The sequence below is a fragment of the Cuculus canorus genome, chromosome 16 (genome assembly GCF_017976375.1).
Source record: "Cuculus canorus isolate bCucCan1 chromosome 16, bCucCan1.pri, whole genome shotgun sequence".
Classification (NCBI taxonomy): domain Eukaryota; kingdom Metazoa; phylum Chordata; class Aves; order Cuculiformes; family Cuculidae; genus Cuculus; species Cuculus canorus.
The window spans coordinates 7,964,820-7,986,892 of NC_071416.1; the positions used below are offsets into that span (position 1 = coordinate 7,964,820).

A 22,073-nucleotide genomic window follows, 5' to 3' on the forward strand; every position below is an offset into this window, starting at 1 on the left:
TGGTAATGTCGAACAGTTGTGTCCCAGTCCTTCCTGATCTCCCCTGATGATAGCCAGGGTTAACAGGGACCTGGAAGCTGGTGTTGTCTCGGACTGGTTGGAATTTCTTGGGCTGAGAGAGGCCAGCGATGCGGCTGTCTGTCTCTGTGAGGATGCAGAGCTGGGGGGAGTGCTGGGCTCTCCCTATTCCACCTCAAGTTGGGCACCGGGGAGTGGGACCCACCTCTGGGCGCTGGTGTCTGCGTGGTTCCTTGTGCTGCTTTGTGCCAAGAGCAGAGCAGGGTGTTCCTGTCATGGCCTCTGCTGCTGCAAAAGCTTCTAAGGAGGGGTTGGTAGGTGCAGGTGCTTGTTATGCAAAGTTTTAACCCTTGTGATGGGGAGGAAAACTGTGAGTGCTCCTCGTGTGAATTCCCATTTGAAGTTTGCAGTGGATGCAGATGTAGAATCCACCAAAGTATCTATGCGCGAAGCTGCCGCTCGTTTGCTGGTATCTGACTCAAATCTTGCTGCATGCCTGCTTTCTCCCCTGCAGAGTACGCAGAGAACATCGGGGATGGGAAGAATCAGGAGTTTCAGGAGAGTGAGCAGAAGCGGATCCTGGACCTGCTGGAGAACTTCTGAGGGCTGTGGGGCCCATTCTGTGTCAGCCCCGGGGATGCAGCGCCTGCTTCTCCCTACTCCTGCCCTCCTCCAGCCTTGATTGCACAATAAAAATGATGTTTCTGTGAAACTGCTTCTAACTGGGATTTTGGAGATATTAAAGATAGATTGCTGTTTTCTAAGTCCTTGTTTGTTGTCTAAGCAGCTCGTGAGGAGCGGGGTCACAGCTGCGCACCCTGTGGTGGGGCAGCTCCAGACTTTTCTTTTTGTTCCTTTTACCCCCAAGTCAAAGTGCAGCGATCAGTGTGAAACAGCACAACAGTGCGGGCGTTGGAGGGCGGTGAGGAGGAAGCCCCACAGCTCAGGAGGTCGTTAGTGAGTTATTCCAGCCCAATACATTAATGGAAAGGTGCAGTGCGCTGTGCCACGGTGAACGGGGAGGCTGCGGCGGTGGAATATGTCGGGTCAGCTGTTCTTCAGTGGCCGAGGGAAACCAGAACCAGCCACGTTTGCCATTCCTGCTACGTCTTCCCAAAGGTGAGTCGGGGTCGAAGGCAAGTTGTGCCCCAGGACAGCTGGCTGTGCCCCATCCCGGAGTCTGTCGCCTCACGCTCAAAGCTGAGAGCACGGCAGAAGCCGGTACAACGCCCCTGTCTCCCGGACTTCCCTTTGCTGTCCGGTTTGGGTCCTGGCCATGCTGCTTCTGTGGAAAATCTCTGTTGGGATTCCTGAACCGGGACCCCGGCTTTTTACAGCGGCAGCGCAATCCCAGGAGGAGAGGGAGGGCAGGTCTGGCTCCAACAACCTTGGAGCCGCAGGCAGGCTGAGCAGTCTGCCTCTGCCCAGCGGCAGCGGCACAGGTGTGACTCAGTTTCTGTCACCCTCCTGCACTCACGTGCCGAGCCCCGCACTTCCCGGGCAATGGCTCCAGCTGGGACAAGGAGCAACTGAGAACATTTTCCTCATCCTCTTTCCTGCTGAAGTTAATGGCTGTCATCACAAACCAGTGCGGCTCCAGCAAGCCCGGCCTTGCCTAATTTAGAGAGATTTGCATGCTGCCAGCATTCGTGTTTTATCTCTGAGAAAAACACGTTGTCAGGGAAGCTTCAAGGCTTCCTTCAACCCTGACTGCATGGACCCTGCTGGCTGGGCACGGTCGGACACCGTTGTTTGGGGATCAACACCGGAGTCACAGTTTTGGCAGCCAAAAAAAGCTGCAGAAAAGCATCTTTGGTGCAGAACTTGTTTGAATTCCTCATTTCTTTCTTCTGATTTCAAGCCACTGCCTTAAAGGTATTTTTTTCCTTGATGTTTAGGATGTGTTTGGTTTTTTGCTTTCCTTGAGCCTGAGAATCGTTCCCTGTCCGCAGTGCAGGCGGCAGGGCTGTGGGCAGAGCTGGGCCCTGGTTCTCCTGCTGGAAGATGAGCTGTTTGTCTCACAGCACCCCAGGTCTCCAAAAGCTGAGGAGAAGAAGGGAGTTGGGGACCTCCGGGGCAGTGGCCGGGAAGGGCCCCAGCGTGGCTTTGGGGCAGGATGTGGGGCTGACGCTCCCGGTGTTGGGCTGCGGCACGGAGGCAGCAAAGCGTGTGGGGAGAGAGACTGATCCTCATCGTGCCTCTCATTGTGTCGTGTTTTCTTGTCTGTGATTGTAAACAGATTTGACTAAAGAGGTAAATTAGAAGTTAATTAGAGGGAACATGATTGATGAGGTGCTCTGGTGCTGGGGAGGGAGGAAACTTGCATTCAGGAAGAGGAGAGAGGAGTGTGTTCTGTAGCAGGAGCATCGCCCTTCACCACCACGCTCTCCCTCTTCTCACAGCAGTGCCTCAGGACACTATGCTCAGGGCTCTGCTCCCCGGGGCTTGGCTGGCAGCAGTGCGGAGCAGCGGGTGCGAGCCCATCACCCAGGCATCTGGGCTGACTCCAGAGCCACAAGTACAAGGTGCACGAGGCTGCTGAGATGCTGACCCTGGTCTGCAGAGCCCTCAGCCTCCTCTGTGTGTGAGCGGGTGCGAGGTTTGGCCAAGCTGGGCTGGGCGAGTCCTGGGCAGGGAAGGAGGAGGCAGAAGGATGGTTCCACTGGCCCCACAGCAGGTGCTGGGCTGGGACCTGGTGCTGGTGGCCGGGTGGCTTCGGGCAAGGTGTTGGATCCCAGCTGTGGAAGCACTGGTTTCCTCCCACTGGAGCAGCAGGAGCTGATGCGCTTCCCAGTGGCACAGGGGCCAGCACTGCCCTCGCTGTAAGGCTGAATCCATCGGCAGCTCCGCTCCACTCTAAACGGGGAGAAATGAGTGCAAATCAGGGCTGAGGAATCTCTGTCGACATCCCAGCGGAGAGAGCCAGGCTGCGCTAAATACGAGGAGACAACATCTCTTGGAAAACAAATTGGGAAAACAAACCTTCGGTGGCACAAAGGAGTCACTGGAACTACTCATTCTTTTTTTTAATTTTTTTTTTTCTTTTAAGCTGGGTTTTGGGGATGGTGTTTCTCACGGCAGTCAATAACCTGGGGTGGGGAGAGAGGGCTGATGCGGGGTGTTGCTTCTGTTTCAATTCGATATCATTCATCTTCAAACTGGTGGTTCAGAAAGAGGGAGTTGTGGTCCCAGTGACCAACAGCGCCAGAAACCTGATGGTGGGGCCTGGGAGGAGGAAGAAAATATGGACTAGAAATGGCTGGAGTTGTTCTCTGAAGAAAGAATCCTGTTTGAGTCCTGGCATGGTGCAGGGGTGTTCCCAGCGCCTTTCCCCACGCTCTCCCAGACCCCCCGGGAGCTCCTGAGCTGGGCAGGGGGACAGAGCGGCTGTTTTTCCCTGCCCCAGGGATGCTGACCCTGTCCCCAGGGCCCTGGTGTCACCAGGAAAGGTTGTGGCAGTAGTGGCACGTGGAGCCCGTGATGGTGCTGTGTGTGTGCCCCGCAGCTGGTGTGTCTCCCCGGAGCCCCGTCCTGGCCATCCCGCTCAGTTTAGGGCTCTATATCATTCGTTGTGTTGGCGCGAGTGGGGTGGTGTCCGCTCCGGCCGCCTGCATTGGCTGCTCCACCTCGGGGCTCCCCAGTGGGTGCTGTCGCCCCTCGCACCCAGGATGGTTTGTGGAGGAGAAGGGTGCCGTGCTGGATGCCAGCAGCGTCGTTTTCCTGCAGCGCACGCAGACCTTTGCAAATAATCTAATAACGCAGGAATGTCAGACTTCAGCTGCGGAAGGAAATCCTTTTCTACAGGGATTGTCAAGTCTCTAAACAAGTATCAGGAATGAACCCAGATCGCTGCGGAGGGTGTTTATTCTGCCCGTCAGGGAGATGAACAACCCAATCCACTCTCCCCGGCAGCTGCAGATCCAAGCGTTGGCTTGTGGGCCCGGGGAGCAGCTCAAGGGGATCGGCCGGAGAGGGGTACTGAGCCTGGAGCCCCCACACCAACCCTTGAAAAGGTGAATTTCAGAATAAAGCAGGAGGCAGCGCTCAGCGCTTCGGTAGCTGGGAGGGTTTGGTTGGTTTTTCTCCCGTGCCTCCAGCTGCAGTCGGTGCACAGCTCCATGATCAAAGCAACCACGGGGCTCAGGCTGAGTCTGAACACAAGGTGTGCTCAGTTGCCCCACAGGAAGGCTGAACCCCCCCTTGGTTTGGCTCTGGGTGTCCCAGGGAGTGCCGGGATGGGGCTGTGTCACCAGGGCTTGTCCCTGCACCGTGGCCACAGCGAGTGGATCCTCCTGGCTGCCTCGTGGAGTCCAGGGCCCCGGTCAGGGCTATCCTCCAGGAAGATCTGCTGATGGGGCCGCATCCCCCCTGCCCTCCCAACCTCTCATCCTGCTCCTCAGAGCAGCCTCCAGCTCCACAGGCTCCCCTTTGCCGTCCAGCGGCTGCGTGGCCCAGGAAAAACGCACACCTGAGCCTCCCGGGAGCACGAGCTGTGCCCACGGCAGACACGGTGCCACCGGGATCTTTGCGGTGTCTCCACATGGAAGCAGCCACTGGATTCCCCCATCTTGCAGAAGCCCACCCTGAGCAGAACTGATGGCACATGCAAAATTAAACAGGAGGCAGAAAACCTGGCGCTAACGGAGATAAGAAACGTTTCATCCTCTAGAGCGAATCCCTGGGCACGCTCGGCTGGAACAGGAGCCCCGCCAGGGAGGCGCAGCTATTGCAGAGCAGCAGCGAGCGTGCAGATAAGGGACCTCGTTATGCAGCGAGCGCCGGTGTCTTCTCTGCTTCAGGTGCCGCTGGCTCTGCTCGTGCTTTGGCGTGCGAGTGACCTTCCCTCCTATCCCTGTCAGACGCACAGGGGTTCATCAGGGCTGCGACAGCAGAGAGCATCTGCTCTGAGCCTTTTCACTGATGAATTGAAATTGAGGAGGAAAATGACCCCTTCCAAACCTGCCCGGCTCTTCCCCATCTGCTGGGCCCTGCACAGCCCCCCTTGTTGGAAAATCACCTGGAAATGGGGCTTCATTCAGGCTCTGCTTCTGGGGAGATTGGTGCTCCCCTCGCTTCCCCGTGCACGATTTCAGTCCCTCTGATCACACCCGGGCAGTGCCCGCTGTCACGCTGGGGGCGCGGGAGCTGGGACACAGCCCCTGTCTGGGGTGACATCCCCGGCTCCCGCTGTGCCTGCGGTGCTTTCCAAGGGGTCACTGCATGCTGATGCGGTGGGAACAGGGGCTCATTCCGGTGGCAGAGGAGGGACCTGGGCCCCGCGCAGCCCAGCCACGAGCCTGGGCTGTGGCACTCGCTCATCCTTGGCCTTTGCTGCCCCATATGTTGGGGTGTGCACGCTTTGCCTCCACGTGGGACCCTTGCTTTCTCTTGCTTTGCCTGGAGCCAGCCCGGAGCTGCCTCCCAGCCCCCAGGCAGGGGGCTGCGCTCCATCCCGGGTGGGTTTCCTTGCCTGAGGACAGAGTCTCTGCTCAGAGCATGGAGCCCATCCCTGGGCCCGAGTGGCTGCTGACTCCTGAGCTGTTCCAGCATCCTCCTCCAGCTCCTTCTCCCTGGGGTTTCCTCGGGAGGTCCGGGGCCCTTTGCTGCTGCTGCCCCAGCGCAGGACCCTCTGCACCCAACCGGCCCCAGCAGCGGGTCCCCAGCTCGCCCCTCGCTGCTCCCTGCTGCCCCAGCTTTTGATTCCAGAGGGAAAAATGGACTCGGGTCAAGCTCAGCACTCTCAGCGCTGCTCCTGTGGGGGCTTTGTTCCGACACGTGGGGACACCGCAGCAGGGAGGACAGTTTTGGGACTCTGGGTTGGTAACACAGGGCCGAGACAACGGCTGCGGTCTCTTCTGAGCCTCGCTGGGGACCGCGAAAACGCTCCCACTCTTTCTGCTGGAGGAACCCTGGTGAGGGAAGGGCGAGGAAATGCCGATTATGTTTTCAAGTCCAACGTAAAGGATTTCTTTGTAGCGAGCATCTGTCATCTCATGGCACAAAACACCTGAAATGATCTGATTTTTACTGTTTATCTTGAGAGCAAATACACCCTCCAGGTCGCGCGCAGATGCTGTTGGGTGAGTGAAGTCTGTCCGCACCCTCTCTCTGGTGACACAGCGGGGGTTTGGGTGGTGATGCGCTGCCCCGGGCCCCTCTCTGCGTGTTCAGGTGTGGAAACGGTGACCTTAATATCGCGGGCCCCCCCCCCCCCCCCAACCACTCTGTACTGAACCCTGATACCATCCCCTCTCTGTACCACACCTGAGCTGGTGGGAGGGGGGTCCCTGCGCGGTCCCGGTGGGGCTTGGGGGTCTCTCCTGGGTAGGAGTGTGGGATGGGGGTGTCTGCGCGGTGCAGGGTCGGAGTAGGGGTTCGGTAAAGGGGTCCCTGCATGGTGCAAGGTGTGCAGTGTGGGACTTGGGTGCGGTGCGGGGTCCCTGCAGGGTGCGGGGTCGGTTCCTTCCCCCGCGGGTCCCGGTGGGGTTTGGGGGGTCTCTCCCGGCTAGGAGTGTGGGATGGGGGTGTCTGCGCGGTGCGGGGTCCCTGCATGGTGCAAGGTGTGCGGTGTGGGACTCGGGTGCAGTGCGGGGTCCCTGCGGGGTGTGGGGTCGGTTCCTTCCCCCGCGGGTCCCGGTGGGGTTTGGGGGCTCTCCCGGGTAGGAGTGTGGGATGGGGGTGTCTGTGCAGTGCGGAGTCGGAGTAGGGGTGCGGTAAAGGGGTCCCTGCATGGTGCAAGGTGTGCGGTGTGGGACTCGGGTGCGGGGTCGGTTCGTGCCCCCGCGGTTCCCGGTGGGGTGCGGGGTCGGTTCCTTCCCCCGCGGTCCCGGTGGGGCCGGGCGGTTCCTTCCCCCGCGGGTCCCGGTGGGGCCAGGCGGTTCCTTCCCCCGCGGTCCCGGTGGGGCCGGGCGGTTCCTTCCCCCGCGGTCCCGGTGGGGCCGGGCTGTTCGTGCCCCCGTGGGTCCCGTTGGGAGCGGCGCGTGCGGCCCCGCCCCGCGCACTTTAAGAATGAACCGTGGGAAAAACTTTGCGGGCGCGCGCGGGGCCGGGATCCCTCCGCCGGGCGGGGGAGGCTCCGGGCGAGCCGCTGCACCGCCTCGGCGGCGCGGCGCCCTCCGCGCGAGGGAAGAGCTCCGCAGCGCGGCGGCGCCGGGACCGCGGCGCAGCCCGGGGACAGGGCTCGGCCCCGCGGCGCCGCCGGCCCCGGGACGGGCGCGCCCGCGCCACCATGGGCGCCCTGGCCCTGGCGCTGGGCGTTCTGCAGTACCTGGGGCTGTACCTGCAGCTCGGCGCCGCCTCCCGGCACCCCCCGTGGGACGCCCCGGCGGCGGGCAGCGGTGAGCGGGGCCGTGGGCGGCGGGCACCGGGAGGGCGGCGGCGCTCCGAGCGTTGCCGGGGCTCGTCCGGGCGGCGGGACGGGTTTGGAGGGGAGCGCGGCGGCGGGCGGGGGGGGGGACGGGTGGTGTCCGCCGGGCTCGTCCGCCGCGGGCAGCACCGAGGAGCCGGGGGCGAACCGGGACCGCGCGCTGCCGCCCCGTCCCCGGGCTCTGGGGGGCGGCCTCTGCCTCCGCCGCGGGGCTGCGAGCTCGGCGGCTTCGCAAGGTGCGTCCCTGTGCACATCCCCGTGCAAGCGTGCATCCCCGTGTGTATCTCCGTGCAAGCGTGCATCCCCATGTCCATTCCTGTGCAAGCGTGCATCTCCGTGCGCATCCCTGTGCGCATCCCTGTGCAAGCATGCATACCTGTGTCCATCCACATGCAAGCATGTATCCCTACGTGCATCCCTGTGCAAGTGTGCATCCCTGTGTCCATCCCTGTGCACATCCCTATGCAAGCGTGCATCCCTGTGTCCATCCCTCTGCACGTCTCTGTACAAGCATGCATCCCTGTGTGCATCCCTGTGCAAGCGTGCATCCCTCGAGCACCGCTGTGCATCCCCATGCGAGCGTGCATCCCCATGTGCAGCCCTCTGAACACCACTGTGCATTTCTGTGCAAGTGTGCATCCTCCTGCACATCCCTGTGCACGCTGCCATCCACACCGCCATGCAAGTGTGCGTCCCTGTGAACACCGCTGTGCTTCCCCACGTAAGTGTGCAACCATCCCTGTGCACATCCCTGTGTAAGTGTGCATCCCAATGCACGCTGTTGTGCATCTTTGTGCGCTGCCACACGCTGCTTGAAGCAGGAGCGACTCTCCCAGCGAAGGTTTGCCTCCCATCTCCCGTTCCCTGTCTCCCGTTCCATCTCTGCTGCCTCTGGTGCGTGGCAGGGTGGTGGTTGTTGGTGCTGCTGAGCCTGGTCGGGGTCCAGCCGGGGCCGGGAAGGGGGACTCTCTTTCTGCACCCCCTGCGTAAAGTCTGTCTAAGCATGGGGGGCAGTTTGCACTGGACGCCGAGCAGTGACGTGAGACGGAGACCCTCAGAGGAGAGTGCCGAGCTCCCCTTGCTCTCTCCAGGGTGACACAGCCGGGTTTAAGTGTGAACATGAGGTGACCGTGCTGGGTGCCCAGATCACAGCCGTCCCTCTCGTCTGGCTCCGGAGCTCCCTGCACGCGGTGGGGATCTGCACTCTGCCCCGAGGAGCCTGAAGGCATGGGCAGCGCCACGGGAGAGCCGCGGAGCGTTGGGGTGTCGCAGGGCGTGGGCCGGGGGTACCTGCCTGCCGGAGGGGATGAGCTGCCTTTGCCTTTCCAGACGTGCCGGAAGGAGCCGAGGGCGAGGAGCCTCCATTAGCCGCTGCTCCCCTCGGAAACTCAGCAATAGGCAAATAAATAGTGAAATGGTTGCTGCGAGGGAGCAGGGAGCGAGGGAGAAGAAATATTTGGGGAGGGCGAGCGCACTTGGGAGCCACATTACGGCTCGCGACTCCGAGCAGTTCTGCAGCAACTCACTTAATCACAACAGAAACCTTTATTAACGGTACTGAAAAGCAGTGAGTAAGTGGGTCATGTATAATAAGCCGTTTGTGTTCCATAGGTGAATACCAATTTGATAAAAGCTGTGTGTGCTGAAAACCGGTATGAATTGCTGTTTAGCACATCGGAGATTGATCATTTCATTACTTGCTGGTACAGCACTCCCTCCGCACCGCGAGAGCCTGGCGGGTCGGGGGCATGGAGTGGGGCCGCGGGACGGCTTCGGCCATGGACGGCGTGGTTGGCTGCTCCTGCCAGGCTCGGCACGCGGCGCCCGGAGCTCACTGCCATCTCGACACGATGCAGGTGGCCTGGAGGAGCCTCTGCTGCTCCCCAAGGCTCTGACTCAGCCTTGGAGAGCATTCCCTGTATTCCTTAAATTGTTCGCGGCGATGCAGTGAGGGAGCTGAATGGGAGCAGGGCCATGAACCCCTCTGGGCTGAAGGGGCTCCCCAGCCGGCGGCCGGCAGGAGGGCGCCTCCATGCACATGGCAGCCAGGGCCGCGGGGAGGGAAGGGTCTCCATCAGAGTCCTTCCTCTGCCTCCACAGCAAAGGCTCTGCCTGGAGCAAGGTTGGAGTGAGGGTGGAAGGAGGATCAGCTCCATCTGCCCCGCTGCCCCAGGAGAGTGCCTGAGCTGCAGGATCCCTCCCCGCCATCCCTCCTCCTCTCTCCTCCTCTCTCCTCGGGCTGGTGCCTTCAATTATTCATGCCCCCCATTGCAGACAGCGTGTGCGCGCTGGGCTGGTGCCATCGGCTTTCAAACCAGTGCTGGCTGGGCAGCCTCAGCTGCCTTTCCAGCCTGGGCAGGGCAGGGAGAACCGTTCGGAGAGCTGCTTGTGTTCTCGAGGAGGAGAAGCCCGTCTCCTTCCCTGCATGGTTCGCAGGCGATGGTTCTCACCGCCAGAGCTGCCGAGGGCGGAGGGAGCGGTGCCCTGGCTCCCCAGGGTGCTGCCCTGCTCCTGCCTCGCACACCCCGGTGATTATTCTATCAATTACTTTCATAAACACTTTGCATTCCACTGGATTTTTTCACGCTTCCTGATGGGAATTCTCCACCCGATGTGTTTTTCCTGCTGCTGTTCGTGCAGTCATTCAATGCAATTACTTCTGACACCTCTCCTCATCAAATGTCTGCGCTCGCTTTTCCCTTGAAGAAGCTGACAGACGATGGGCCAGATACAGGGAATTATTACGTTAGGACAGTGACAGCTAATTTTAATCATAACGTTTCCTGTGAGCGAGGCAGCAAATCAAAGGAGCAGCCGGTGCGGCTGCGCGTGGTCCGGGAGCTGTGGGCAGCACGGTGGTACTGGGGAGCGGGGACCCAGCGGGGGTCGGAGGTGCCGTTCTGGTGGGTGCCCTCCCTGTCCGGGGTGCTCTGGGATTTTGGTTCACGGCACGAGAAGGATTTGTGCACCTCGGGACAGCCAGCCCTTGCCAGCCCCATCTGCCACTGGCTCTGGCGGTGCCCGGGCTCCTCGTCTCCATCACCGTTTCCCCTGATTGCAGGGTTTCCTCCTGCCTGGCTGCCCCCTCCCTGCAGCTCCGGCTGCGGTGGGTGCGCGGTTGGGCGCTGGGGCCCTCAGCTGGGCTCGGCCGCGCTGGGTGCGTTGATGCCTTGCGCTGTGTGCTTCTCGTGGAGCTTGGCTGGGATGAGCCTGCTGGTTGTGGCATGGGAAGAACTGTGCAGGATGGTGCCGTGTCCGTGCGCAGTAGGCACTGCTGGCTTTGCAGAATGGGTACCAACACCGTGTGGTGTGGGCAGCTCTCCCTACAGCGGCTGCCGGTGCCCGTGGTTTATGTCCTGGGCGTGAGCACGGGAAGGCTGATCTCCAGCAGAGCAAAGCTCCCATCTGCCCCATCCCAGCTCCTGCCCGCTGCCAGTTTCTTTGTCCATTGGGAATCATCCCCTGGCAGACACCAGCCCGAAGCGAGTGGCAGATGAAGGACGGCTGCACGGCACTGCCGCGATCCCACTGGGACCCGTCACGACAGGCCATTGTGGGGGGTCTCTGCTTATACTCTCAAATAACAGCTGCTCCTCGAGGGAATCATCCAAGGGAGCCGTCTGGTAGCAGCCAGTCCTCTTGCCTGCGGAAGCTCCTTGCAGCCGGGGCAGGGGAGGATTCTCACCGCCGGCGTCTCCTCTGCTGCGGTGGAAAATCCCCAACAACGGGGCTGCTGCTGGGGGCAGTCTGGCCGCAATGGTTCACTGTTAGAAACACTTGTAGGGTTTAAGGTTAATTCTTGCTCTCTGACAAGGTGAGCTCCAGCCTGACCACAATCGCCGAATTAGCTGGCTTTTTTTTTGTTGTTTTTAATTTGTGCTGCAAATTTGAGCTAATTCTGCCGCTAATGTGACAGTAAATAGGAGCAGAGAAATGGCTCCTGTCCCCAGTGTGCGGCAGGAGCCCTATCATCCCTGCCAGCATCTGCGGCGCTCCAGCCTGGGGCTTCCCTTGGAAAGGGCAGTGGCAGGATTCCTGGCGGAGAGCCGTGCTCCCGGGGTCAGGCCGCGAGTGGCTCAGTGTCACTGGGCTGGCTCAGCCGGGAGCTGCCTGAGTGTGTCTGTGGGATCTGTCCTGGGCTCCAGCCCTGGCCCCTCTCCCTGGCTCCCATCCCATCCCATCCCATCCCATCCCATCCCATCCCATCCCATCCCATCCCATCCCATCCCATCCCTGTGGCTGGATGCATCCTGGGCTCCATCCCTGTCCCCCATCCTGTCCCTGTGGCCACACGCTGCCGAAGCCCTTAGCCCTGGCGTGGCCGCCGGAGCCAGAGCTGCTGCTTTTGCCGGTGACGCCGTCCATCGTGCCATGGTGTTCATGCAGCGGTTTGTGTCCACGACGTGTTTTTGGTGACCCGGGGTCAGAACCTCTGCTCACAGCCTCGTCTCGAGGAGTCACCCGTGGGTGTTAACAGGCAGGTGGGGGAGGAGGGCAGCTTTAGCCCAGCACCTGCCAGCACCCGCTGCGGTTCAGCCTGGCCCGGCACAGCCAGCACGCGGCACCTGTACCGGGGCTTCTGCTCCCAGGGGAAACCTGGGCCTTTGGCTCTGCCGGGGCGACCTGTGCTGCCATCTGGGGATGGGTGCAGCCAAGCCTGTCCCTCTCCATCAGTGGGGGATGTGAGAAGGTGCCTTCGGCTGCAGTTGCTGTCAGGCACGTTGGCTTTTCCCGCAGTGGTGCAGCGGGTTGGGGAGCCAGCCCCACACTGGGGTTCGTGTGGCCTTGCCGGCAGACAGGAGAAGGATCAGGACTCGGGGAGGGCTGAGTGCTGCCCATAGCCCCAGCGCAGAGCTGAGGGATGAGGGACACGGCTGTCTGGGCAGCTCTGCGGGCTCCTCTGTGGGGCATCTCCGTGTACATGCATGGTGGTCAGCAGGGAGGGAGTGGCTCGGCTCTCCAGGCAGTGCCTGCTGCTTTCTCCTGCCTTTCCCTTTGCCCAGTGGCGGCGAGGGGACCCTGGCAGGGATCTAGTGGCAGGGATGAGAGAGGAGCAGCCCCTGGGGCAGGCGGGTGGTGATGGCAGCAGTGGCCGTGACTCTGGGCAGGACCAGCTCGCGGGATGCAGCCAGGGGGATGAGCTGCTGGTGGGATGCGCTGCTGACACTGTTTGGGACCATGGCCCGTCGGAGCTGTCGAGGGTGTGCTCTCCGCTGGGGCTGAGGGTGTCAGAGTCCCAGGGCCTCAGTGGCCATATCCAGAGCCTGTCCCCTTCGCGCCGTGTCTCGCGGCACACTCCTGGGTGCAGGGAGGAGGCTGCTAGCGGAGCAGCTGATGAGAGCACCAGGCTGAGCTGGCAATTAGTCCTCCGAGTGTCTTGACGCACCCAACCATAATAAACCATTAATTATGACTGGGAGCTTTGTGAAGGGAAGGATAAGCAGCCCTTAGAGGGTTGCAGCAGCAGAGGCTGCTCTGGTGGTGCCGTCCTGCCTGAGGCTGGGGGCTTCCCTGACTTTGCAGCCCCTGTCCCTGCCTGGTGGAGGATGGAGCCAGCAGCTTCTGCTTGGTTAGGCTGAGAAAGAGGCTTCGGCTTGACCAGTGCGGGAATGGGTCAGTGGGGTAAATAACTCACAGAGCCAGCATGAGCACTGATCGGGTGATGGACATGTCCAGCACACATTTAATCACCTCCAATACCCATGCATGCAAACATTATCCCGAGTGCGTGTGCCCACATCGCTGTTCAAACCGTGGCCATCGCAGCACCCGGCGCTTGATGCTTTCTGTGGGGTATGGGGGGAGACTGGGGAAGCGAGCCCGGCTCTGTGCAGGTCCCCCAAAGCTGCGAGCAGGGTCCCAGGGGCTGCGTGGTCGTATGTGGTCCATACAGGGGCGGCGGGGGGCTTCTGGGGGACAGGGCAGGGATCCGAGGCGATGCACAGCCTGGCCTCGGCGTGTGTCCCCCCTTTCCTCGCCAGCTGCCGCAGCCCTCGTGCCTGTGCCGAGCAGGACCACGGTGATGAATCCTGCCTGCCGCGGGGAGGGACGCGGCAGCCTGTATATCTCCGGTTTATGAGAGCACCAAGCTGTCCCAGCAGGCGTTTTCAATTCCGTTTATCTGTGTTTCCCCATTGAGTTCATTTTATTTCCCCTGATTTTTGTTTCCTGGAAGATTTATTGATCCTGATTTTCTCAGTTTATGACAGGTAGCAGGACATAAAGCACGCGGAGCAGCCAGCCCGTCACCCACCCCCTCCCTCGCGCTGCGAGGATGAGGCGCCAGCATCAGCGGCGGGGAGCGATGGTGATGGGCGCTGGAGGGGGCTGGGGTGGCTCTGGCAGCTCTGCTGTCCCCTGTCCCTACTGGTGGTGTCGGTGGGAGTGGGGTCCCTTCTCAGCCGCCCCGGTGCAGGGTCTGTGCCCGGGTGTGGGACTGCTCGTGGCTGGGGGCTGCCAGAGGGTCCCGGATCTCCTCTGCCCTTTCCCTGCCACATCCCTGGCACTGGGGTCCTGGACCCCCTCTCTGCACAGGGATGTGCGGTGGGAAGCTGGGATGGAGGGGGAGGGCACTGAGGCAGAGGAAGGGACGAAGGGCTGGGATGTGTGGGGAGGGATGTGGGGGGATGCAGTGGGTCTGTGGGGTGCCATTGGAGGGGGCTCCTGGGGCGGGGCTGCTGCCTGCTGGCGGGTGCCCAGCGGGGACCTGCCCTCGTTTGGATGCACTTTGAGGCGGCTGAGCCCTGGGGTTAATTAATACATGCGCTTCCCAATTAAAATCTGAAAGAAAGAAGGCTCCTGATTCAATCAGGCCTTTTCTCCGCTCATCTGCCAAATTCCCGCCTGTGGGAGTGGATTTTAATTGTGTTTGGAGTCATTTGGACACGGCTGGAACCCTCAGGCCATCGCCCACACCTCTGCTCCGCATGCCCAGCCAGGATGGGATCCCAGGGGCTCTGCGGGACCCTCTGGCTCCAGCCATCGCTCCCACGGTCAGGAATCCTGCAGAGCACTGGCCCGATCCCCGGCCGCTGTCGGAGCACGATGCTGTGTGTGCTGGGTAAGGCTGGATTTGGCGGCAGAGCGTGGATGCGCCCTTTGCCACCCGCCAAGGAGCAGCCGGGGCTGGGTACTGCAGGAGCCTCCTGCTCCTCCTGCAGCCCTCGATCGCGGCTCCCGGGCACGGATTCCTCTGAGTATGGAGCCCACATGGTGCCAGCACCATGGTCGCAAACAGACGGGGGTGCGGGAGCCCTGCTGGGACCCCCGGGCTCGATAGACACCATACGCTGAGTGTTTCCCTCAGTTCCCCTGCTAAGATGTATTAGAAGAAAGCGATAAGTATTTGACATTTCCGTGCATCCGGAGGGACGGGGACACATTAAAGGTATTAACTTTTCCGTCTGGGCTGATAATTGTTCCTTTTTCAGAGGGGATCAGGGCTTGGCGAGAAGCCCCAGGGAGCCGTGCGGGGGTCCCGACGGGCTCTGGCAGCACCAGAGGGACCCACGTGGCAGCTGTGAGCCTGCAATGCTGGTGGCATAAGGTGCTCAGTGAAGACGAGAGGGCACAGGGCACCTGGCACAGGGACAGCAGACCCTAACCCAGCCTCCATCACCAGCCCTGGCACTGCAGCTCGTGGTGGGGCAGGGACAGAGACAGACAATGGTCACCCTGGTGCTGCTACTGGCCCCGAAGTGATGCTCTCAGGTGGTGGGGACAAGGCTGGTGGCCCACAGACCCTGCCCTCAGCCTCTGCCCCTCTCCCTGCCCTCCTCAGTGGCCGGGACGGTGGCAGGGCAGAGGGAGGAGGCTGGCAGCCCCCATTCCGGACGTGCCAGCATTGTGGGGCTCAGCCCTCCGTCCCCGTTCCATTCCGGGAGAAGCTGCTGCAGATTGTGACAATAACATTTGCTGGTGACCTGCACGCCGGGGCCGTCTTTACAGAGGAACAATCATCTCTCCAGAGGAGATGAAAAGAATTCTAATTACATCTCCGAACAATATTTGTTTTGAGTGAGGAAAGCAAACCATATGGCATGTGGGAGACTGTTTGGGGGCCGCATTAAACAAGGATTTGTTTTTTCATTTATGCACTGATATAAGCGGAGATGCGATCATGCTTTATGTATTTAGTACATCTCAGAGACGCGAGGTCCTGTGCCCGCTCTGGGGCTGTGTTCTCGAGGGCAGCACCGGAGAGGGGGAGCCCAGAGGCTCCTGCTCCCTCCCTTTCCTCCCGCTTTTCCTTGCAAAGTGCCGGGGTGCTGGATGGCTCTGCCAGGATGGGGAGGGGGCACTGGGGTGGAGCACGGGGCAGTCAGTGACCGGAGGGTCCACCTGTGGGGCAGGAGCCTGTCCCCTCCGCTGGGGGTGCCATGTCCATTTAGACAGGGAAGGGTCTGGTGCCCCTGCTCACGTGGCCGGTGGCACCGTCCCTTGCCAGGGTGGTGGCACGTGTCCGCAGCCCTCACTCTGTCTCCCGCAGCCCTCTTCACTGAGACGCCCCACGACATGACGGCGCAGGCGGGCGAGGACGTGGAGATGGCATGCTCCTTCCGAGGCAGCGGCTCCCCCTCCTACTCCCTTGAGATCCAATGGTGGTACGTCCGCAACCACAAGGACTGGACGGATAAACAGACATGGGCTTCCAACCAGGTAATGCCCCTCGTCCTCCTGCTTTGGCAGTAGCGTGGGGAGGCAGAGCCCTTCCCGGCACTTGCCTGGGGGGTTGCTTGCAGCAGCTTTTGGGGCTCAGGGGGACCTCATCCCGCTGCAGCGTCCCCAGTGCTAGCCCAGCCCTCAGAGCAGGGACTCGCCCTGCTCCCACCATGCTCATGGGCAGTGAGAAGCCTGGGGGTCCCGCGGCACAGGACCCTGGGGTGCATGGCATCGGGCTGATGCTTGGGGACGTGGCAGGGGAGGCTGCGCTGTCCTGGCCGTCCTTCCCAATTAGCCAAGGGGCCACATGGCCCATCCTCTGGGACTGAGCCCAGGCAGAGGCTTTGTCTTTGTACTCGTGCCTTCTCCCACCTCATCACGAACTCGTCCCCTTCCATCCATCCCTGCATCCTCCGCCCCCTCTGCCCTCCCTTGTTTTCTCCATTTCCCTGTGTATCGGTCTCGGCAAACAGCTGTCTCTTTATTTCTCTTTCTGTTCACACAGAGATAAGGGCCAAATAATGGGCAGGCAGCTTTAGGTATTTTAATGAGCCTTTATTATTGTGTCTTTGGCAGAGCTGCTCCGGCATTACCATAAATTGAGAAAGGCACTAGGAAAGCCGGTGCCGGGGGCTCGGGTGCTGCAGGGCTGTCGGTGAGGGGCAGCAGGGGCGCCCAGTGTGAGGAGGGGGCTTGGGGAGGGTCTGCGTGGCGCAGCGGGGACCCCAGATACCTGCGGTGCTGCCGGAGGGGACACAGGGTGCTGCCCGGCTCTCCAGCTGATTGGAGAATGTTGATGGTAGTCAGGGCAGGGGCTGGCTGTGAGGGGCCAGGGATGGGGTCACTGCTGGAGAGATGATGCTGTGGTGAGCACGTCTCCAGCCCTGGGTCACAGGGAGCACCCACGGACGAGCACTGTGGCCCCCCAGCTGCTGCAGAGCTGCTGCTCCTTTCCCATCCTGTCTGCCCCACACTGCAGCTCCGGTCTGCTCTAGGGGCCCAGGTTTGTTGGGGCTGAGCAGCCCCGTTCCTCCTTCCTGCTCCCAACATCCATCCTGCTCTGCGCCACCATCCCACTCCTGACAGCCATCCCACACCAGCTTCTCCCAGGGGTGGGCAGAGGTCTGGGGGGCTCCTGCCTCCCCCAAGCTGAGCTGATGGTTTCTCCTCCCTCTCTGTCTCCCTCCCCATCCTGCTTTTCCCCACAGCTGAAAGCTTCACTGCAGGAGGAGCCTGGGAAGGATGCGACAAAAATAAGCGTGAGTTTGGCTCATGGTTCTCACCGGGGCTCTGGGCGAGGGCTCGGCTGGAACGTTTCCCTGCGATGCCGGCACTCAGCACCACACAGAGCTGGGGGAGGAGGGGAAGAGGCTTCCCTGGGTTTGTGCTCCTGCTCAAGGCTGGGTGCCCCGGCCGAGGTGTCCCAGGAGGTGTAGGGTGCTGGTCCCAATGGTGCTGCCGTGCCACAACACCAGGGTGACTGGGCTGGATCCGCCCCAGCCTCGGCTCTGGGAGCAGTCAGGGTGAGGGGTGCCTTCCTGGTTCCCCCCTCGGCCCTGAGGGTCCAGGCTTGGCTTCTGAGCCCCATCCGGCTCCTGTCGGCATCCGAGGGACACGTTTGCGCTGAGAAAATAATCTAATTTACTCACCGGATTAGCATCCTAAAGCCATTTAGGCTCATGTGAACAGAATGAGGAGACACTAATCAGTTTAATGAAATAACTGCGCTCAGCCACCCGCTGTCAGGCACATTCCCTTCCCCCCTGCCCTCCTGCCCTCCCCACCTCAGGGGGCTCCACCTTCAGGGGTGCCACAGGAACACATCAATATTGAGAAGCACTTCCCAGCATTGCTCCTGCCCTGGCAGCCTCTTCTGGCTCCTTCATTTTTCCCTCCCTGAGCGAGCGACGTGGGATGGGGCTTGCGCTCCAAGGGTCCCCCAGGATCCGTCCCTCTGCCCAGTGCTCATGGCAGGGAAGTGCCGAAAGGCTTCCTGACAGAGGGCATCACCCTTTTGTCTCCCATCCGTGTGTGTTCTCTTGCCGGTAGTGAATCCATGTATCCTTTCCGTCTGTTCACATCGTGGTTCCCAAGGTTTCAGCCCTGTTTTTCACTGCTCCGTGATGAGCACTGCGATGAGCCCGCAACCCATGTCCAGAGCCCAGCAGATGCCTTCATGATCCGTTCCTCCCGACGTGCCGTGCTCACCATCCCACAAGCAGCCACGCTGCTGCTGGAGTGGCCGGAGCCCGGCACTGCCAGCCCGAGGAGCCTCCTGCCTCGTCCAGGAGCTGGCAGGAAGCTTTGGAAAACACCGCTTGCATGGCTCAGGACTGCTGCTGCTCCTCAGCCTGGGCACCCTGCTGACTGGGAGCCACGGGCGCTCTGCAGCTGGGGTTGGAGACCGAATCCTGCTCCAAGCAGGGCTGTGTGGCCGGGAGCTGGTGCTGGGAGGGGAGGCAGATCCCACAGCACCAGCACAGCTTTGCAGAGCGTGGCCGGAGCAGCAGGAGAGGCTGAGGCGGGTGCCTGGGCTGCGCAGCCATCCTGGGGCTGGTGCTGCCCTTCAGCTTGGCTGTTGCATTTTGCAGCATAATTAGGCAGTTAATTGCACACCGGAATGTAATCGATGTGCGATGTGTAACCAGGATTCATTTTGAGGTGCTCATTGTACGATGCTCCTGCCACCTCCTCCAGACCCAGCCAGCAGGGAGAGGCTTCAGCTTCAACTCCTGGGTTTTTTTTTGGTTTTAAATGTCCTTGATTATTAAGTGTTTACACACGGAGGAGATGAATGGGCGTGGGCAGACACCCCCATGAGTACAGTGTGCGCTCCAGCCATGGTGGCAATTGCCTGGGAACAAACGGCAGCGTCAAAGAGTGCGAGGCAATGTAAATCACACGCAGAAACCACCGCCTCAGCCACCTCCTTGACCATATTTTTCCGCCCAAACACACGCGATGCTGGAGGTGCTGGCCCTGCCCGCAGCCCCTGTGCTCAGCGGGGATGCAGAGAGGGAAACCGCAGGCACCTGTTGCTGTGTGGTAGCCAACCCAAAAGGGCTGTATTTATTTTTGTCCCCTTCTTTCACAAACCCCGCTGTTTGGCTGCCGAGCAGGCACGTTGCTGGGCTGGGCACCGCTGTGGCCCTCTGTCTGTCCTGGCCTGGGCGGGGGTCTCACTCTGATCCTGGGATGGCTCAGAGCGTTGTGAGCAGTCAGAAATTTATCTCTCCCGCTCCTAATGGAGCCGTGGGCTGAGGCTTGTGACCTGCCGGGCAGCAGCTCCATGGCCACTGGCGGCAGCAGAAAATTGAAGGTTTCTTTTATTAGTTCTAAATTTCCCAGCCATTAATTCCGGTAAGTGGTCCTTGCTCTTCGACACAAAGCGGGGGGTTTGAAGCTCCTTTCTCATGATGGGCTCAGTGCCCAGGCACACTCGCATCTCTTGTCCCACCTTACGCGCAGCTTGGATGTGGCCTTGGAGAAGCAGCCCAGCTGCAGGACCTGCCCCCCTGGACCCCACTGCAGCACTGCAAGATCAGTGCTCATGGCTGCACGTGGGCTCTGAGATGCTTTTTGGGGTGGCCTTGGCCACAACTTACAGCAGGGTGGTGTGCAGGGTGGCCGGATGCTCCTGCTGACGTGCACTCATGTGAGTTCACGTGTGTATGCACTGGCGGCCTCAAGGCTGTGGCGGCTCAGCCCGGCAGCAGGGCCAGCGAGGGGTCCCGTTCCCATGCTGCTGCCTGCATTTCATTGCTGCCGACTTTGCCATTTGGGCCGGGAGTTTGCAGCTCTTTCGTTGCGGCTCCCAGGCCCATTTCTAAACACCATAAAATCCTCAGCTAACAAATGCAGTGGCAAGTAGAAAAATGGCCTTTGCCATCCAGTGTGATTATAGGGAACAGAGCCAGGGGCCTCAGGGCGGGTGATAAATCTGATTTATTGACCCAGCCCAACAGCAGCCGCAGCTCTGGCTAGTGAGTAAGTCTTAAATTTCATTGGGTGATAAATACTGAGAGCGAATCAATTTGGTAGAAAAGCTAATTAGCCAGCATGGTTCTGCATTGATCTCAGCCCTGCATGGCTGGGTGTGCACCGGGGACTCCATCGTCCCATGGGCCAGGGCTGGGGTCTCCCCGTCCAACTGCCCAGATTCACCCACCTTCGCTGTGAACCCCCAGCATGTGGCCGGGGCGCGGTGTGCGTGGCCCTGACCCGGGGGTGTGATGGCTATGGGGGTCCCAGGGGCTGCCTGACCCCCTTCTGCTCTGCTGCAGGTGGTGAAGGTGGTCGGCAGCAACATCTCCCACAAGCTGCGGCTGTCGAGGGTGAAGCCGGCAGACGAGGGGATGTACGAGTGCCGAGTGATCGACTCCAGCGACGGCAAGGCGCGGCATCACAAGGTGAAGGCATACCTGCGGGTGGAGGCAGCGGGGGACGCGGGGCACCCCCAGGACACCCAGCTGCGGGGCGCTCCGCTGCCGGACCCTGCCGTGCCAGGCGCAGCTCACGCACAGCACCACCACCACCACCACAAAGCCGGGAAAGAGCTGAAGAAGCGCTCGGCAGACGATTCCTGCGTGCTGTAGGTGCTGAGGGGACGCCGGAGTCCCCCACCACCCTGGACTCAGCAGAGCAGGCGAGGGTTCCGCGCCCCCTGCCAGAGACTGGCCCCACCGCCCCATCTCACTGCCAACCCCACCACCCCTGTGTCCGCCAGCCGACGCCGGCTTGGTTTCATCCGCAGCCCTGCGATGTGGCAGTGCCAGGGCTCGGTGTGGGAGCAGGAGCGCATCTGTGCCGGGGAGCATTGCTGGGACCATGCCTGGGGCCCAGGGCGTTCATGGTCCCTGTCCCTGCCACCCCCTGCTTGCTGCCACCCGCGGTGCCATGGGCTGTGTTGCACCCCAGCTTTGGGTGCCCAGCAGAGGCTCCCCTGCCCGCGGGACCCTCCCTGCCCTCCTTTGTGCTTTGCAGAACCAGTGTCCGCTCCCGTAGGAGGCCCTGTTTAGTTGCTCTGTTCCAGCCCCGCAGCGCGTATCTCAGTTCCAGCACCCATCCCAGATGGTGTATTTCGCCTCCCCCTGCCCCTGCCTGCCCCAGTGCCACCCCAGCACGTCGAGGCCCAAGCTCAGCGGAGGAAGGACGGCATGGCAAGCTCCCGGCACGCTCCCAGCACGTTCCTGGCATGCTCCCGGCGTGCTTGCCAGCACAGCCGTGGTGCTATGGGTTGTGTCAGGCAGCCTGCCCAGGTCCGTGTGTGCCGGGGGAGCCATGCCATCGGAGCTGGCTCTCTCCCACCCATTGCTTCTCTCAGCCTTTTGCATTTCACGGAGGAAGAGAGGCTCGGCTCTCAGCCCCGGCTGCCCTCGCTCCATCCCCGCTGCCTGTGCCGGTGTGGCTCTCGCCCCTGACTCCCGGCCGAGCTCCCCTTCCTCTGGTGCTGCAGCATCGCGTCCCCCTGCGCAGGGTCCGGCTCATGGGCTCCCTCAGCACGGCACAACTGGCAGAGCCTGGCCCTGGAGCCCCTGCGGGCAACACCGCCGCAGGAATGGAGCCGTGGGGAGGGAAAGGGGGTCCCAAGTCTCCCCATCCAGGTGCCAGGCACTGCTTCCCTGCCACCGCTCCCCCATGCCACCACGCCTGCCGCCACCAGACCTGCTGCAGCTAATAAAGCTCTTTAAACGAAGGTCTGTGGGTCCACGGTCTCTGTTCCTGTAAGGGGACGTGGCTTTGGGACTGTCTGGGCTAAAAATGGGCCCAGCTGGGTCTGCCCCGGGGGCTGCTGGGCTGCAGCCGATGGGGATGGGCTGGGGATGGGTGTCATCGCCCACAGCTGAGCGCTCGGACCATTTAAAAGCTGCAGCTGGGGAGCTCCTACCCTGCCTGGAAGCGGGAGTGATGCTGATTGTGGGTGCGGGATATGGCCATGTCCCAGGTGAGCAGGGGCTGCTCTGTACTGTGGGGCGCTGGGTGCAGCGGGGAGGCCGGGTGGGCTGCGGGGGCTCCAGACCCTCTCTGT

General features: G+C 61.4%; 2 protein-coding genes across 2 annotated transcripts in view; both read left to right on the forward strand.

Moving 5' to 3' along the window:
* The window catches only part of CTNNBL1 (catenin beta like 1), a 47,441-nt gene extending 46,672 nt beyond the window's left edge, over positions 1 to 769 (forward strand). The window contains exon 16 of the mRNA XM_054081254.1: positions 533 to 769. Within this exon, the coding sequence (XP_053937229.1) occupies positions 533 to 621 (89 nt within the window). The 3' untranslated portion in view covers positions 622 to 769. The remainder of the gene's footprint in view (positions 1 to 532) is intronic.
* A 6,309-nt stretch (positions 770 to 7,078) lies between these two features.
* On the forward strand, positions 7,079 to 21,734 carry VSTM2L (V-set and transmembrane domain containing 2 like). Its single transcript, XM_054081255.1, has 4 exons — positions 7,079 to 7,355; positions 15,873 to 16,042; positions 17,254 to 17,304; positions 20,329 to 21,734. Exons 1-4 carry the CDS (start codon positions 7,247 to 7,249, stop codon positions 20,638 to 20,640), a joined length of 642 nt encoding a protein of 213 aa, XP_053937230.1. The 5' UTR covers positions 7,079 to 7,246; the 3' UTR covers positions 20,641 to 21,734.
* Positions 21,735 to 22,073: the final 339 nt, after the last annotated feature.